The sequence below is a fragment of the Saccoglossus kowalevskii genome, chromosome 13 (assembly GCF_978046115.1).
Source record: "Saccoglossus kowalevskii chromosome 13, keSacKowa6.1, whole genome shotgun sequence".
Lineage (NCBI taxonomy): Eukaryota > Metazoa > Hemichordata > Enteropneusta > Harrimaniidae > Saccoglossus > Saccoglossus kowalevskii.
In genome coordinates this window covers 24,286,974-24,305,116 of record NC_140653.1, presented here as the reverse complement: position 1 = coordinate 24,305,116, position 18,143 = coordinate 24,286,974, and the positions used below count along the sequence as shown (strand labels likewise).

Genomic DNA, 18,143 nt, shown 5'->3' with positions numbered 1-18,143 from the left:
TACAACGCTGATATCAACCTAATTTACTATTTGTACCAGAGGCTAGTTATCGTGCTATCATATCACTATCCATATTAAAATTTTATTTCAAAATCATCAATGTCTGTAATTGTAATGTGAAATATGAGCTTAACAAAATTTCTCACATTTGTAATAGCAGTGTGAACGAGGGTAATATCCGGTAGCATGTTGCAAACAGAAGAAATCCAGTCCCTGTATGCAGGGATGACTGAAAATGTATAAACTGTATGTTTTGTTTCACTGAGCTGCGGTCGCCAATAACGTCTTTACAATGGTGAAGGAACAGTTTCGAGAGACGGACGTTGCAAAACGAATGTGAGCTTTCGACAAGTGTTAAGTGTCAGATGGTCCCGGGAGTGGGGCCATGCAGTGGGGGTTGTTTTTTCAGGGGGGGGGGGGGGAGATCGAGTGTCCAGGCAACGTTTGTCACTTTACAAATCAAACCAACATTTGAAAGAAAAAATTACAACTATTTTGGTCAAACCAATTTTGGTTTTTGAGTACAATTTTTTCACGTTTTTGGCATTTTTTTTATTTATGATTGTGGAAGCTGCACTACGATTTGATCAACTCCCAAAAAAATTTCGTTCTAATGTAACCTTAAGTTTGTACACAGCTTTATTCCCAATAAATAGCATAGCATCACAATTGATATACAAAAAAAAAACAATAATGTTTTGTCTTTAATAATTATTAATTAATAGTGTGCATAAGAAATACATTTTGTTATGAAATATTCCTCATATATTTCTATTTCACTTGTCAAAATCAATTGTTTTAAGGTTTAAAAAAAATAATTTCACAATTTATTAGTTATTAACAATTTGAATTGTATTAATTATTAATGATTTACATTGTTTTTATTTATGCATTGTAGTTTTATCACATTTCTTCTTGAAATGAATTGTTATGATTTTCAACAGTGTAATAAAATGATTATATTTCTATTTGGTCAAAAATTAACTAATAAAATATAGAAAAATACACAAAAATGTAATACATTAAATATTATCTAAATGAATGGTATGAACAGAAAATGTCATGATAAATTTAAGTGTTTTGGTTTATGTATAATGTTTCCCATTTATTTACAGTGGCCATGTTTGTTTTGGTGTGTTGTCACCAGAGGAGATGAGACAAGTTGCACACATCCAATGTGTGAGTAAGAATCTGTATACACAAGAGACCCGTAAACCAGTTCAATATGGAGTGCTGGACCATAGAATGGTAAGACTCATTTCTGATTAGATGTGGGGTGGTCATGTGGTTGACTGGGAATACATTACGTTGGATCATATGTTGCAAATTTCATTGATACAACATCAGCCTATGTACCAACCACATCAACAAGGCAATCTAAACAAAGTTCTCAAATGAAAAAGGTATCATTTTCAAAACAAATTTGTTTTAAATTATCGTATGGAAAAAGGTTATTGAAAGTATTAAAGCTACAATAGCTGTCATTTTAACCATTTTTTTGGCTTAAATATAATCACGTAAAGATGACCACATTTTTCTGAATTGAAATTGGTCAATGTTGAAACTTCAAAAATGAGTTCAAAAAATGTAATGTCTGTGTGCAGTTTGTTATTGATACATTTGTAATCTCATTTTGTTTAGGTAAAAATCACTGCCAACTCATCTTGAAATTATCTCTACAAAGATCTGGCCAATACATTCAATTGATCTTTGGCTTTGGATTCTTGCAATTATAATCAAATATCAATTGTATATAAACTATACAATTGTTATATTTTTGTGGTTAAAAAAAATAAAATATCTTGAAATCAAAGTTTGCACAACCTTAATTATAAAATAACAACTTGTGGTATTCTCACCATTAATAGTATAGTATAAATCGCATAATTTTTACTGCTAGAAATTTTTGCAATTTGATGATTTCCAGGCATTCATGAAGAAAATATGTTGCAAAAGTCACTGACACTTGACATCGTAGGATCCCAGAATGCTTTTCACTGCTATAAATGTTCATAAAATTCACAAAAAATTGTCTTAAAAAATTAAATCAGTTGAAATAATTACAATGCAAGTCTGTTCACAAAACAAAAAATATGTCTGGAGAATAATTTGCAACCACACTAACTCAGTACATTTGTATTTTCATTTTCCAGGGAACCAGTGAAAAAGACAACCCATGCGAGACATGTGGCAAACATCTTTCTGATTGTATTGGTCATTTTGGATATATTGATTTAGAATTACCTGTATTTCATATTGGTTTTTTTAGAGCCTGTATATCAATTCTACAAGTAATCTGTAAGGTAAGATTCGTAAAAATTAACAAATGATAGGACTGCCAATATCCTATAAGACAGCACAGCACCGCACACACAGGTACAACTTCTTTTAATCTCAAAGTTAGGGTGTTTGCGAGGTATCGTGATCAAAACTTTGCACTTTATAGACCAAATTATTATTGCCTTCACTATAATATCTAAATCCTGACTTGCAATTCTGTTTTGAATTCTTAAGTAAATAGTTAGGCTAAAAAAAATAAAAAAAACCTTGACTAGATTTTGCCTGTCAAGCCTGTAACTTTTTATGGTCAAACCGGAAAGTGGCCACTTGGGGGTGCATGTTGGACAAATTTGGAATACAAAATTTTGGCTCGCATATGTTAATCGTTATGTATTGTATCCCGACTTACAAGTATATCTTGGACATGACTGGACGAATTACATTCAGACTTCACACATACATCATACATATTATTATACATATGCACATCAATTTATTTCACGATCTGATTGAAGATGGCCGAATGGCGGCCATTTTTGTTAAAAATCAAGCATTTTTGGCATTCCGGAATGAGATCTCGGTTGTTTATGGATGGATTTGTTCAACCTTGGTACATACATTAGACATTATGGCGGCCATTTTGTTTTAAAGAATGCGGTTCTAGAACCATATCTCTGACATGCTTCGACTGATTATGTTCAAATTTTATATATTCATTATACATCATGTCATAGATATACAGATGTATTGGTTTGACGATCTGATTCAAAATGGCCAACCAGTGGCCATTTTGTTTTAATTAATGCTGTTCCAGAGCAATATCTCTGGACTAGTACTTATTAGATGATCAATTATTTTGATGTTAACAAATCATCATAATTAAGCATCAGTTTCTGGATCCATATCTCTGACATGTTTATGTTCAAACTATATTTTCTTCTATTCTACACATTCTAAAAGGTTCTGCAGAAACAACGGAGATGGATACGTAAATAAATTCAATTGTAACAAAATGATAATTCAAATTATACAAAACAATAATGCAAATGAGCTACCATAAATACTTCTTCATGTTTTGTCCAAAAGGGGAATGCATTATTTAGTCGTATTTAGGAGAAATTGAGTTTGTGTTGTGGACTCAAAAGTCCCTGTGAGTTACTGTCTGAAAAACAAAATTTTTATGATTAAAATATTCATATTTGGTGTTCCTAAAACCCCTATGTCAATTTGAAACTCTTCTTTTGTATACACCCTTTGAATTTGTTTAAATTCATTCTGATTTGTTTCTATCTCTATGAAGACTTGCAGTAGAGTTCTAATTGCAAATGAAGACAAGCAAATGTTTTTAGATGTGTTGAAGAAGCCAGGACTGAATTATTTACAGAAAAGGGGTTTGAAGAAGAAGATAAGCGAGAGAGCAAGAAAGGTTCAATATTGTCCACATTGTGGCGCCCTCAACGGTAAGATTTGTACATATACCGTATTTGCACTATTACATTTGTAGAAGCGCATCTCCAATGGAAGTGCATATAAATACAAAATTGCATACTGAATCATGAAAATATGACTTATTTTGATCTTAGAATCGCCACTAATTTAAATGAGTATATGTGCTACTAATACAGCAAATACGAAATTATATAATGCTTATTTGTCATTAGTAATTTTATTCCTTTTATTGTTAATTATACATCTTGATTGTGACGTAATTTCTGCAAAATACTTTATTTTCACTTTTGAAAAATTTATTTTCAATATTTTAGTGAAAGGGAACGATCATTAAAAATAAATTTTAGTGAAAATACAATTTTTCCTATTCAACTCATCAAAAAACATTGAAAAAAAACCCACATAAATTACGGTAAATGTCTTTTTACAGCAAAAATTAATTCCAGCAAAAATTAAGTATTTTACAATCATAGTATTGTCCTCAGAGTTCCAATGAGTTTATATGTCTTAAGAAACTGAATACATTGATCAAATTAACTGCTCACGCACATACATGTACACCAACATTTTTATTTTTTGCTGGATTATTAAAATGTGGCTTATTTTGACCATAGAGATACATTTACCTCGGCATAGACGGAGCATGAAATGTGACAATTGAATGAAAGTGTATTTTGTGACTGGTTGTGTAAACGTAAGCAAATCTGCTTAGAAAAGAGTAGGAAATCAAACGGGCGGTGTACCGCGGTCATTCCCGCCGTGCGCCGGGGAGAGCCGCGGACTGCTTATAATTAGGGGCCTCTATCGCTGTACCGGTCACAACCGCGGTCCTCAGAAATGTGTGACATACGTACTTAACAGTTTCTTTGTTATTCCACGAGTCTTTGTTTTAGCGTCAATTTCCAAAGTGATGCGATACAATTTTTCATGGTACAGTCAAACCTGTCTATAAAGGACAGTCAGCGGACTGAGCCAAACTGTCCTTTATAGACAGGTGGTCTTTATATGGAGGCGGCCTAATTTATTCATTTAATCATGAATATTAATTAGGGCCGGAATTTTAAGGGAGATCATAAGCAATACATAAAAACAAACCTACAATGAATAGATTTTTTTTAATAAAAGTCACTCATTTTCATCTGGGTAATTACAGCTTTACTTTTTTACTTCCAATTATATCATGTAAATTCACTGAAGTCAAGTGATTCTGCCCATGGATTCATTAGTGTATTTAATGCATAAGAACGATTGTCAATGATCGACCGCATTGGCGTTTCGTTTCAGCTCGGACTTTCACACTCTCGCCAAGCAGTCTTATTCCCCAGTCTCTTACACATATTCCATCACAGGCGGTAATCAGTCCCATCATTAGTATTGTCGATTGTACACTGTGACAAAATGCACAGGCAAAGTTGCCGTGATTGAAAAAACAAACAAGCATTAAAAATGAAGAAGCATTGGTAATAAACAAAATTGACCAAACTCATAACGATTGCTCTAACTCTCGGTGTTGAATCAGAAAGTCAAACGAACCGGAAATGAAACGCGGTGATCGTACACGCAATTTTACAGCTATTTGTTGCAAGCATCGACGTGTCAAAACTGCCCAAACGAATTTTCTCGATTGCGAATTATTGATATTACCGTTTATAAAAAAAGTGGATCAAAATAGAAAACATCTTTCGTTGAGAATAACCGAGATGACCCCTCAGTAACAATACGTTTTGCCCATGCGCTAGCTTCATTAGCATAATTTATAACGATCAACAACAAACAACATGGCGACCAAAATAGGTCGTATTTTGCAATCCCGCGATGAAAACGAAATAAACGAATGTTTTATTATTTTGTTTTGATATTTCATGTCGACAAGGTAAATAAAACATCTCTCATTTAATAAAACTGGTTAATTTTTCTTGTTTTCGAGACGGGGGGAATTTGCTCTTCATGTGCGAGACAATCCACAGAAGTGCCGCTGGCCGGCTGGGGATAGATAGTATACCGGGGATAGTACCGATCGGAAACAAGCTAGTTTTTCATTTCAAACTTTGAATGAAACTGTTTTAATTTGTTGTTAAAATCTTTCCAGTCTCCAGACGTTACATTCAGATGATATTCAACTTTTTTTTTTTCACTTTTCGCAACTTCACAAACCAAGTTGCGATGGTCACCCCTGTCTATTAGCCCTAAAGATTGCGTACTCGGTAATCTGAACATAACATATGGCCACTTTCCTGTTAGCGATTCGCAAGTAGCTATTGTCTTTTTGCTGAGACAGTCTGATGGAAATGTTGGTGGTCGTTATACAAAGGTCGAAGTGTGAATAGGTCTACAATAGGGTGGTCGCTGGTCGTGTTGGACAGGTGGTCGCTATATCCAGTGTTTTTAATGTGTAAATTGCGAAGTTACTGTACTAAGGTGGTCGCTATGAGCAGGTGGCCGCTCTGCACAGGTGGTCGTTAACACAGGTTTGACTGTACATGTAGGTATACCTTTATTACACTGGAATAAAGTCTACAATTGAAAAGAGGACGATTTAAAAAGTTTCAGCGTATCCAAGCCGTATCCTGGTTCTTGATTGATTTGGCAGTATCATGTTCACCATTTGTGTCACACTCCAGAAAAAATGGCCAGCAAACAAGAAACTGGCGAACTAATCAAAACAGGTCAGGCTGTCTGCATTGCACTGACAATGACATGATTATTTCCTGTTTCGTTTCATAAATCTTGCCTTGCGCATGTATTCTTGGTTGACAGAATCTTTTTTAAACAAAAGACGATATTTTTCTGTTACATGTTCGTGTTCCATGGTACTCGTGAGTGTGAAAGGCATTTTGAATGAATAATTATTGACTTTATGATACCGTACGATAACGCTTGCTGGCTCGATTAGAATTTCATTGCTCGTGAACCGCTGAGGTCATTGCCCGTTACTCTGCCAACCGCACGTAGTTCAAAAGCACCTGACGTTGTTTTGTTTTTCACTCGAAATGTAAGCGATCGAATACTCTGCGTTCAAAGTACGCTGCCCCGAGTTTGAAATTACAGTAAAATGTAACGCATGGATTTTATTTACATGAAATTTAGTTTATTTCAAAATGATATAGATGTCAAACCATAATTATTATTATTTGAAATGTTGTTTCTTGACTTGACTTTTCTGGCTTTAATGTTTTGTGTGTGCGTGTTTGTTTACAATATCATTATCAACAACAGTTATTCAGTGGCCCCGTCTCTGAGGCAGTAAGTCGTGGTTTCGACTAAGTCGCGTAGTTATAAATTATACAAATGAAAGCAACGCAATTTCAAGTCGACAATGTTGAAATATTCACAACCCGTACGTAAACAACAGAAAATAAGTTTGCGTAATTATTACAAAGGCAACGCATTATCAAGTCGGCAAAGTTTAAATATTCACAGCCAGTACGTAGACAACGGAAAATAAGTTTGCGTAATTATTGCAAAGGCAACGCATTATCAAGTTGGCAAAGTTGAAATATTCACAGCCAGTACGTAAACAATGAAAAACAAGTTTGCGCAATTATTACGAAGGCAACGCATTATCACGTCGGCAATGGTGAAATATTCACAACCAGAACGGTAAAAATTTTTACGTAGGCAAGGTAACAACCCACTTGTTCAGCGCGTGACTTGGGGTTAAACTTGGGCCAAGGTTTATTAGATGAGTCAGTTTCGCCAAGAAGTGCGCTATTTTTTTCGCTGATCACCCAGTTGTTGTAGTATATATTGTAGCACCAAGTGTGTGACACTCCCTCTTCGACTTGGCTTGCTTTTCCTACTTAGTACATGGTCACGAGGTAACGTTAACTGTGGCCTCTCATCGAGTGTTTTACACTTGGAATTTATACTTTGCCCGATTATATTGGTATACGCGAAACATTAATCTTTTAAAATAAATCCTGAGACCATACATGATGTAAATTCAAAATAATGTGATATTATTTTACATTATGTGGGGTCTACATTATTCTGGGTTGCTTTGCGATGTTATACCAAGACTCGTGAAAATAAAATAGTGTTCTTCTGCGAACTAATAGACGATTTTTCCAATCTTCTGGTACCACTTGATTTTTATTATTTGAACTTGGCGGCAAGTAACCTTTAGTTTCCCAGTCTATTGTGTCCATTCATAGTCTTAACAATAGGGTGTAAATTGCCATGCGAGCCTACCGCACACGACCACGGTAAACCGGGGTCATGGAATCTATGCATAAATTTGCATAAAATGCGATCGACCGGCGAGCACCCTCCACCACCACGGTAATGACCGCAGTTAACCGCGAGTTTGATTTCCTACTCTACTCTTCCCTTAGTGAAAATGAAGTTCACAAATTAATGAGCAAGTTTGCAAACTTTGTCTTTGAATATTTTTTGATATTGGTCATGAAATCACTCATCCTATGGCTCGTCTGAGATTTTCTGTAAGCGTATACTGCTATGGCACATTTGACTGATGTGGGGACTCCTTGCAACTTAAGTTTCACCCAATTCATTTTCATAAATAAAAACATGTCTGGATTTTTCATATTTTTTTCAATATTATTAGTTTTAATGATTTTCTTCTGTTGTCATGACAATGATGTGAACTGATTGTCTTGCAGGTCAAGTAAAAAAATGTGGGTTATTGAAAATAGTTCATGAGAAATATAAAAGCAGCAGAAAAATTGTTGATCCAATTGTTGCAGAGTTTCATACTTCATTTGATATAGCTATAGAGCATAACAAGGAGATTGAACCACTGCTTCCTCGGGCACAGGTAAGTCGGGGGAAACCCCATTGTTTACAACTGTACACACTAACTTGTTGACTGACCATAATAGTAACTGTTTCCTGTGATCATGCAGGAAATTGTTCAAAAAACATGGACTTGTACATTCACATCTGAGAAACTGTGTGCACCTGTATGCTGCCATTCTGAATAGATCTTGTTCATGCATGGACAGACTTTGTTCAAAACACCAACCCAAATGTGATTTGGTTGTGTAACATTTTGTTTTTTCAGATCTCGTTCAAAATGGACGACTGACAGCCATGTTGTTTAAATGAACCCTGTTCTAAAGACATTTCTCTAACATTTCTATACCAATCAAGTTTTAACTTGACACATACATCATGTATAATGTTACACAAATACACATGAATTGTTTAACAATTCATGGTGGTTGAAGGATGGCTAAGTTGCTGCTTAAAATGATAGCATTTCTGCCTTTCTGGAAATTATCATTGGTTGACTGGTGGTGGGTTGGCTTGGGGACTATAGAATACTGTTCTGGAGCCAAATTTCTGAAATTTGGCTGGTTATAATTAAACTTTACATGTATGTTTTATATTATGTCACTTGCAACATAATGACAAGCATTCTTTTCAAGTTCTGGTTTTAGATGGCTTACTGGAATCAGTTTAGTTTACTATTGTACGACTATGTCATGTCAGTGACTTTACTGTTTATAATCAATCAGAATTTAAATTCATTTATTTCAGGAAAGTTTAAATCCACTCATAGCATTGAATTTATTCCAAAGAATTCCAGATGAGGTAAGTAATACTTAACTCTGATCTTTGTAAACTGACATGGGCTGCTGATATCACTCCATTTCAGTTCAGTGCTCTTTCTAACCAACACCAGCATAACAGCTCATTTTTGAATCCAGCAATACCACTTTCATTCCATAAAAAGTCTACACACATACATTAAAAGAATAGTATTACCATATATGGTGTACATCAGATTCCCACCAAAACAAGCAATTTTGTCTTTAATATACCACTGTTAGAGGTGGACTTGTAATAGAGCAATGTGTGCCTAAAATTGACATTTGCGCTTTAATAATCCTATACATATGTTCAGGCTATTAGCCAGGAATTTGCAGCTGCCAGTCCAAAACAATTCAACTTCATGAAAATGTAGATGGTTTTCAATATATTTGGTTAAATTATCAAAGAACCATAGAAAAAAACAAAAAAATGGGAAAAAGTTGCTAGCTCAAAATAAAAGTTGCCAGTAAATTTGGTGGGTGGACAGGTGGCTGGCTGGCTAACACCTTGCATATGTTTCTTCAACTATCACAATACTCAGAAATGTTCTATCTGAGAAATATTATGAAATTATGGTAATTGGGAGAGAGGTAGACTGGTTATTTTTTACCAATCTTAACTTTGTCTATTCTATACATTTATACTTATCTGTTCAGGATATCCCATTACTAGTGATGGATGTAACAGCTTCTCATCCCCAGCATCTTATCCTGACTCGTATACTGGTACCCCCGCTCTGTATCAGACCGTCAGTCATTACAGACCTCAAGTCGGGAACGTACGTATATCAATATTTAGCTTTTTTAATTACCGATAGTCCAGACGTACTGTATGTAGACAGGAACTCGTACATTGTGCATCAACTGTTAGAAAACAATGTTTCTAATGTTTTTTATGTTATTTATTACATTTTAAATAATAATTTCACAGTAATGAAGATGATCTGACTGTAAAATTGACAGAAATTATCTTCTTGAATGACGTCATACAACGGCATAAACAAACTGGTGCTAAGATGTCCATGATAATGGTAAGTCTGGGTTGACAAAATGTCAGTTCAGTGCATTCTGCTTCTTATCATGTGGGGTATGTTTTGTTTTTTCTTGTTGTCTGCTGTTTTTACTTTCTTCTCACCAAATGCTTTATTCCTATGTGCATAAAAATAGACACAAACTGTTGTTCTATTGAAATTGAGTTCTATACAAGTCAAAGTAGAAGCTGGGGAAAGGTCCAATTGCATTAACAGAAATACTATGAAACCATTTATTTTCACTGACATTTAATTTCACTATTTTGATGTTTTGAGCAATTTCACTGGGTTTCATCTTCACCAACTTGGCAGGGTAGCAATGAAATCTGACAAGGGACTGTCAATCAAAGGAACAGGAAACAAATAATCGATAAGAAGAAACTGCTTTTATTACTCGTCACTGGAAAAGATTACATGTACTCGTGCGCTAAAACAAGTATTCAGTTCTTTTATAGCCTTGGTTGGATCAGCCACCATAACAAATTCTAGCGGGCTTGGTGCTGATTGGTTCATAGTGCTATGACCTATGATTGGCTAATAAAAGAATAGAATTTGAAATGGCGTCTGCTATCGTTATTTGTGCTAGTTCTCTTCGAGTTAAACATGTAATAAAGAGGGTTGAATTGAATAAACACATTAACAATATAAGAAAGCACTGAAACACAATTGAATAATATTGAATCAATAATACAAACGAATATCACAGTAATAATTAGGGAAATAATAGTGGATTATTCTCCCTCTCATTGACAACATGGATTTAATTTAACAAATTTTACAAAAATTACAAATTAGCTAATAATTAATGCTTGAGCAAGATTATCAACATACTAGGTAGTATTCAAAATCACTACCACATGTAATATACACTTAACATTGACAGCAACAAAACAGACTGAGATGCAATTTATTTATAGAAACGTAGGATTTTCTGATGATCTCACAATTTGCATGATTTTACATTGAGACCTTTGCATATTACATCAATTGCATTCTGTCATCTCAGCTGCCCTCTACACAAGACTGAATTTGTCGATGACACAATGGAAATAGGATCACCATGACGACTGCTGGGTAGTGAAATATTAACGAAAAATAAAAAATTATATGTAACTGTAGAGACACAAATTAAACTGTTAATTTTTTTTTAAACAAAAACATGTTATAAAATGCAAATTTAATATTATCAAATTGAAAACTACAGAACTATATTTTGAAGATAAATATATCAATGTATGTTGTGTCATTGGTGTGCCATGGAATTAGCTTATAGTTGTGCACCATATCTGATTCGAGAGCATCTCGGTGGTTAGTGTTATGCTTGCAATGGCTGCATCTGGTAACATTTCCTGACATGAGCAGTTATTTTCAAGTCAAATCAGTTTTGTATAGAAACTAAAACAATTACAATGTTACTGTAGTTTCTGTCAAATTTAAGATATCTTACTGTCAGAATATTTATCCTTTGATTGTGTTTTTCTGTACACAGGAAGACTGGGATTTCCTTCAATTACAATGTGCACTGTATATAAACAGTGAACAATCTGGAATTCCACTCAACATGCAGGTAAATTCATATCAATCATCTCTCTATCACACTACTGTAAAACATGTTGAAAAAGCGGCATGCAATTTTAGCGAATTGTGGTAAAATGACGTAATAGCGAAATGTTGATTTAGGGAATCTCTCTTGTCATCGTTGATTTTTTTGTTTGGCGGCCACTTTGAATTGACAATAAAGTCATTAGCGACATCTTGAAATTCGCGAAAAAGACATGCTCGCGAAAAAGACATGGTTTACAGTAATTTCAACTTGAACATCGTGTTTCATGACTGATGGATTGTGTTGTTGCTGCTTTTGAGGTTCAAAATAGTGTAGTGTCATATGCTGACCAATTTATTTAATATTTGTTTTACATACTCAAACACTATACGCTTCAATAATATTGTTTTGTTTTGACTTTAGCCGAAGAAATCAACAAGAGGTTTCTGTCAGAGGTTGAAGGGTAAACAAGGTCGTTTCCGTGGTAACCTTTCTGGTAAAAGAGTGGATTTTTCAAGCAGGACAGTAATTTCACCAGATCCAAACCTAAGAATTGATGAGGTAAATACAAAGGGTAAAGTTGTTTAAAGCGAGAGGGTCGTCACTTGCGTATGTGCGGGAATTGAGTCCTAAGCGACAATAACAACACATGCTAAAAATGCAAAGGCTCATGGGTATCTACCCATCTGAAGTATGCGCAAGTGATGACTCCCTCGCTTTAATGGTTTTTGCAAACAATTGCTAACATACATAAATAACATACCCATAGTGATTTATATCGTACATAATTATCCCCTGCATATGCATCAATCAACTGTACCAGTTATATATCTGGTTAGCTATCTTTATAAATTATATGCATTTTTCAGGTGGCTGTTCCAGTTCATGTTGCAAAAATTTTGACGTATCCAGAGAAGGTATGTGTTTTTGACTCCCGTGTGCGAAGCACAAAAGGGAGTCTTTGCAGTTACCCTGTCTGTATGTCTGTATGTATGTATGTATGTCACTTTTTTTGTTCCACCGTTATCTCAAGAACCACTAATCAATTTCGTGAAACTTGGTACATAGATGCTCTGGGATAATGCGCAGAGTTGATTAGGTTTTGGTAAAAATCTATGAATATTAATTACCTAATTTGCATGATAATTAGCTGATTTTTAGCTGTTCCAAGACTGTTCCACTGATATCTAAAGAACCACTCATTGGATTTTGATGAAATTTGGCACATGGATGCTCTGAACTAGTGCGCAGATTTGATTAGTTTTGGGTAAAAATCTATGAATATTAATTAGCTAATTTGCATGATAATTAACTGATTTTAAGCTGTTCTATGACTGTTCCACTGATTTTTGAAGAACCACTCATTGGATTTCAATGAAACTTGGCACATGGATGCTCTGAACTAATGCGTAGATTTGATTAGTTTTGGGTAAAAATCTGTTATTATTAATTACCTAATTTACATAATGATTAATCAATTTTCGGCTTTTCCACTGATATCTCAAGTACTAATCATAACATTTCAATAAAACTTGGGACACTGCACATACCTGATAGTTTTTAGGGTAATATCAGTACATATTAATTACCTAATTTGCATAATTAATTAATTTTCAGCTTTTGATATTTCGAGTAGTAATGATCACGTTTCAATGAAACTTGGTACATAGTTACTTGAGGACTGTGCAGAGACCTAATTAGTTTTTGGGTAAATATTTGTGCATATTAATCACCTTATTAGCATAATTAGTTAATTTTCAGCTTTTCACCTGATATCTCAAGTACTAATCATCACATTTCAATGAGACTTGCGACATAGATATTCTAGGACTATGCAGAGACCTGATTAATTTTGGGATAAATAATTGTGCCTATTAATTACCTAATTTGCATAACTAGTTAATTTTTTGCTGTTCTATGATGTCTAAAAACCACTCATTGGATTTCAATGAAACTTTTAAAGAGTACACATCACATTTCAATGAACCTAAGACTATGCACCATATTAGTTTTTGGTAAATATTTATGCTTCTTAATCACCTAATTAACATAATTATTTAATACTGATATCTCAAGTATTGATCATCACATTTGAATAAAACTTGGTACATAAATTCTCTAGGACAATAGACAGTCTGATTAATTTTAGGTTAAAATCTGTTCATATTAATTCTCTAATTGGTATAATAATTAATATTTTTTTGGTTCTAATCACATTTCAATGAAACTTGGTACATTGTGCAGACCTTATTAGTTTTACACTTAAATCTGTTCATATTAGTTACCTTATTTGCATAATTAGTTTTCAGCTATTCCATCAATATCTCAAGTATAAGTAATTTTGAATTTATTTGTAATGTGTCTCCAAAACTCTCAGCACACAGGAGTTCTTTCTAAGCTTTCTTTGATTCTTGGATGGCGGAAATTTTCATGATTCGATTATAAAATTCCTAAGTAATATTTCCATTACTACAAATTTTTTAGATTTTTTCTGATGTTTTGTGAGAATTCGTCTATAACAAACTAAAAAATATTTTCTGGTTATTTCCCATTGCACATTGTGGTAAATTAATGAACACCACAATATAATCAGACAGGTTTAATGTAATATCACTTGATCCACTCTTTCACTAGGTTAATAAAGCAAATATTAATTTAATGAAAAAACTAGTTATCAATGGATGCGATAAACACCCAGGAGCCAATTTTATACAACAAAGACATACTAATCTTAAAAGGTAAGTCTTATTATCTTGTCATTTTCATTTTATTGCACTAACAGTAGAAATCTTATCAAATAAAATACATGTTTCCCTAAATTTTACAATCAATACATTAAATATGCATAATATTGAGATAGTGCTTTTAGCTTAATTGTGCAATTGCATTAAGTCAAAAAAAGTAGTGCCAACTTGAGTATTGATCTCACTAGCACTATAGGTAGAAACTTTAGAACTTCTGCGTTCATGTATCGCTCACGAACAGTCACATGTTGTCTGGATTAAATATTCCAAGCTGGATAAATTTGTTGTCACAAAGTTGAATTTTATATACAGAAATCTGCATTTGTTTTATTTCAGATTTCTCAAGTACGGCAATCGTCAGAAAATAGCCCAGGAATTGAAGGTATGCAATCTCGTCACCTATAAAAAATTATATGTGGCTTAATGCCTATAAATTTAGCAATAATTTTCATCTTTATCAAATACTTAACATGCATTTTCCAAACTATGACTTAAGGTAGAGATGCAGTTTCGTGGGTAAACATTCTCTCTTTTGAATGCTTAGCAAGATTTAGCAAGGCTGTACATGAATAATAAAAAGGAAACATGGTGAAAAAAAGAAATGACGGGATCTCCATATTATACACTGTATTTAACTTTTAACAAAACGATAATACATTTAAATTTGGAACTGTTACAGCCATTTTAATTATGAGCATTAGCAAACTTCTTACTGAGTGAATTGTTATGCAAATTAGCAATTATCTTCTTTTTAGTGCACATCCCAGAACTTTAAAAACAGATAGCTCCTAGACGCTTTGACCTTTTGTTTTGAAATTTTCACAAATGATTGACAATTTATCTTCAAAAAGCCGGCGGGGCGTTGTTTTTGGTTGAACAGTGTTACAACAATCGTACAGACAACTAGCCTGAGTGTTAATTTATGCATAAACTTAAAAAGTAGTGAAATTTAGGCTCAGCCGAATCCAGTATATAAATATGAAATTATTACATTATTGATAGTGATTGTCATTTCTCTTTCAGTATGGAGATGTTGTGGAGAGACATCTGAAGGATGGTGATGTGGTACTATTTAATCGACAACCGTCTCTTCATAAACTCAGTATTATGGCTCATTTTGTAAGTAGAAATTGTTCTTCTCAAACTATATTAACAAATTGATAGTTTGATGTGCAATGTCCACCTGTTGTTACATTGGCCATTATATTTCTTGTGAATTCCCCATCATTTCCTGTTTACATTGACCATTGTAGGCCAAGTTTGGGTAGACTTTATGATGTGGTTGGTGGGGTGTGAACAGGTATGTATGTCTGATATACATTTCTTTCAATACATTTATCAACAGGCTGTAGTAAAACCATTCCGTACATTCCGGTTCAATGAATGTGTATGTGGTCCGTACAATGCTGACTTTGACGGTGATGAAATGAATTTACATCTACCTCAGACTGAAGAAGCAAAAGCTGAAGCTCTTATTTTGATGGGGGTAAGACAGTTCATTATACATATATAAATGTCATGAGCCACCTTCTTGAAGTCACTGAGTTTCCATGAACGCACACCTACTAAGTTTCAAGTGTGTTCAGATTTAAGTTGCACTAAAATAAGCGTTTATTTATAGCACCAGCTACTGGTGATCATTGCTCTGTATGATTTACTATTTTTTTTTAGATGTATTCATTGTCATTGTAAAATAAAAATGTTTTTTGGTTTGTATTATTTGTTGTTTCTAGACCAAGTCAAACTTAGTTACGCCTCGTAATGGAGAGCCTTTGATAGCCGCTATACAGGACTTCATAACAGGTATGTTGTAAAAGAAATACAATCCTGGGTTTAGAAGAATAAAGTCAATCATGCACAATGACTGTATTATTTTTATTTTACACAGAAACCTTTTAGATAAATTGATATTCAATAATCATGTTAGCATTAACAATCTTGGTTCTTGTGAATGCTTCTGAGATCAGTGTTCTCAGCTTTGTCGAGCATGGCCAAGCCAAGACTGCGATCAAACATAACAATTCTTGCAGCCAGTTAGCTTAAACTCACGGAACTGAAATTTGAGTGGATCACATGCTTCATGATCATGCTGTTTCCATTTGTGTTAATTTTCATATTACAAAAACACTTGCCAAAATTTGAAACATGCAACCAGACTCGTCTCGCGAGAATTTTACATTTGCAATCATTTTTGTTATGATGTTGATAGCTGACTAATCAATAAAAGTTTTTAAATGCCAAAAGTGTATAACCAATCAACTTATTTCTTATACAGGCTCTTATTTATTGACTCAGAAAGACGTATTTTTTGATCGGCCTCGAGTCTGTCAGATTGTAGCATCCATGTTTTCTGGCCGCGACATGCATCTTCATGTGGATCTTCCTCCACCAGCTATTCTCAAGGTATGTACCATAAGTTGTCATTGGTTTAAAATTTGATCACATGATACAAATTGACCAATCAACATTGTTGTTACAAAATTGTAAGATTATGCTCATAAATAAAGCTGTTCTGGTGTGAAAGTGAAAGCATTTCAATATTAATCTTGTGTAGTAACTTTTATATGTTCTGAGCTGTTGCTAAGGAACAAATGAAGATTAGTACACAGGTTTAAATCCAATATCACACAGTCACTTATAGGAGATTCTATTTTTATCCCATCTATTTGTTCGCCGTTTCTTGTCTTCATAAAAATACATCAGAATTGTTGGGATTGAGGGATTCTTAGCGCATCCTGTAGTATTCATTTGCATATTGGAAAGCTTTTTCTTGAATACAGTTTATCGTCAAATGCAGAACAATTTATTGCCACTGCTAATTAGCATATTGCAATGTACTTTTACTGTGCAAAGGACGTATTAGTAACATTTTACAAACAAACAAAATTAATTCTACTAGCAAAACTTGAGGTTGGGAGAATTAGAAATGGCAAAGTCCATAAATGTGACTTTAACACCAAAAGGCACATTGGTGAATGTCTGAAATTACCAATATATGTCAGAAATATTAATATTTACCATATTCCAAACAGTTATTTTAATGAAGGTCTTGCAGAGTCGTCAAATGTGTCATTATTGTGGTATCTTTGAACTCAATGCATCAACCAATCAGAATTCAGTACATCAACCAATCAGATCATCAGTAACCCATTAGATATCAGGGGTGGGATATAAAATTGGGCTGTATCGGATGGAGCAGGCATAACACATGGGATATATAACTCTAACATACCACCGCAACATTGATGTGAACACATGTACTTTCACTTTCATGTTTTCCTATTCCATTATGTTGAGAAAAGCCATACAAGGCAAATTTAAGATTATACTACATCTTGCAGACATCTGTAAACAACTTGTTGGAACATTGGTGATTTTGTGCATGGGTGATGAATATACTGTTAACCATTTAAATTACGCGACAGACAAATTTTTAAGGATTTTGAACATTTTGATATTTTGAAGCAGTGAAAATTTCTCTGGAGGCAACAACAATTTAGTTTCAGTGACTTTTGCAAAATTTTATCTTTGAATGCCATGA

The 18,143-nt window shown here is 33.9% G+C and overlaps 1 protein-coding gene across 1 annotated transcript in view; it reads left to right on the top strand.

The window, feature by feature from the left end:
- Positions 1–179: 179 nt before the first annotated feature.
- The window catches only part of LOC100375136 (DNA-directed RNA polymerase III subunit RPC1-like), a 55,766-nt gene continuing 37,802 nt past the window's right edge, over positions 180–18,143 (top strand). The window contains exons 1-17 of the mRNA XM_085507107.1: positions 180–336; positions 1,116–1,248; positions 2,154–2,303; positions 3,581–3,740; positions 8,352–8,506; positions 9,232–9,285; positions 9,942–10,063; positions 10,216–10,315; positions 11,805–11,882; positions 12,282–12,419; positions 12,728–12,775; positions 14,493–14,596; positions 14,939–14,984; positions 15,626–15,721; positions 15,948–16,088; positions 16,336–16,405; positions 16,878–17,005. Of these exons, the coding sequence (XP_085363233.1) occupies positions 293–336; positions 1,116–1,248; positions 2,154–2,303; positions 3,581–3,740; positions 8,352–8,506; positions 9,232–9,285; positions 9,942–10,063; positions 10,216–10,315; positions 11,805–11,882; positions 12,282–12,419; positions 12,728–12,775; positions 14,493–14,596; positions 14,939–14,984; positions 15,626–15,721; positions 15,948–16,088; positions 16,336–16,405; positions 16,878–17,005 (1,767 nt within the window). The 5' untranslated portion in view covers positions 180–292. The remainder of the gene's footprint in view (positions 337–1,115; positions 1,249–2,153; positions 2,304–3,580; positions 3,741–8,351; positions 8,507–9,231; positions 9,286–9,941; positions 10,064–10,215; positions 10,316–11,804; positions 11,883–12,281; positions 12,420–12,727; positions 12,776–14,492; positions 14,597–14,938; positions 14,985–15,625; positions 15,722–15,947; positions 16,089–16,335; positions 16,406–16,877; positions 17,006–18,143) is intronic.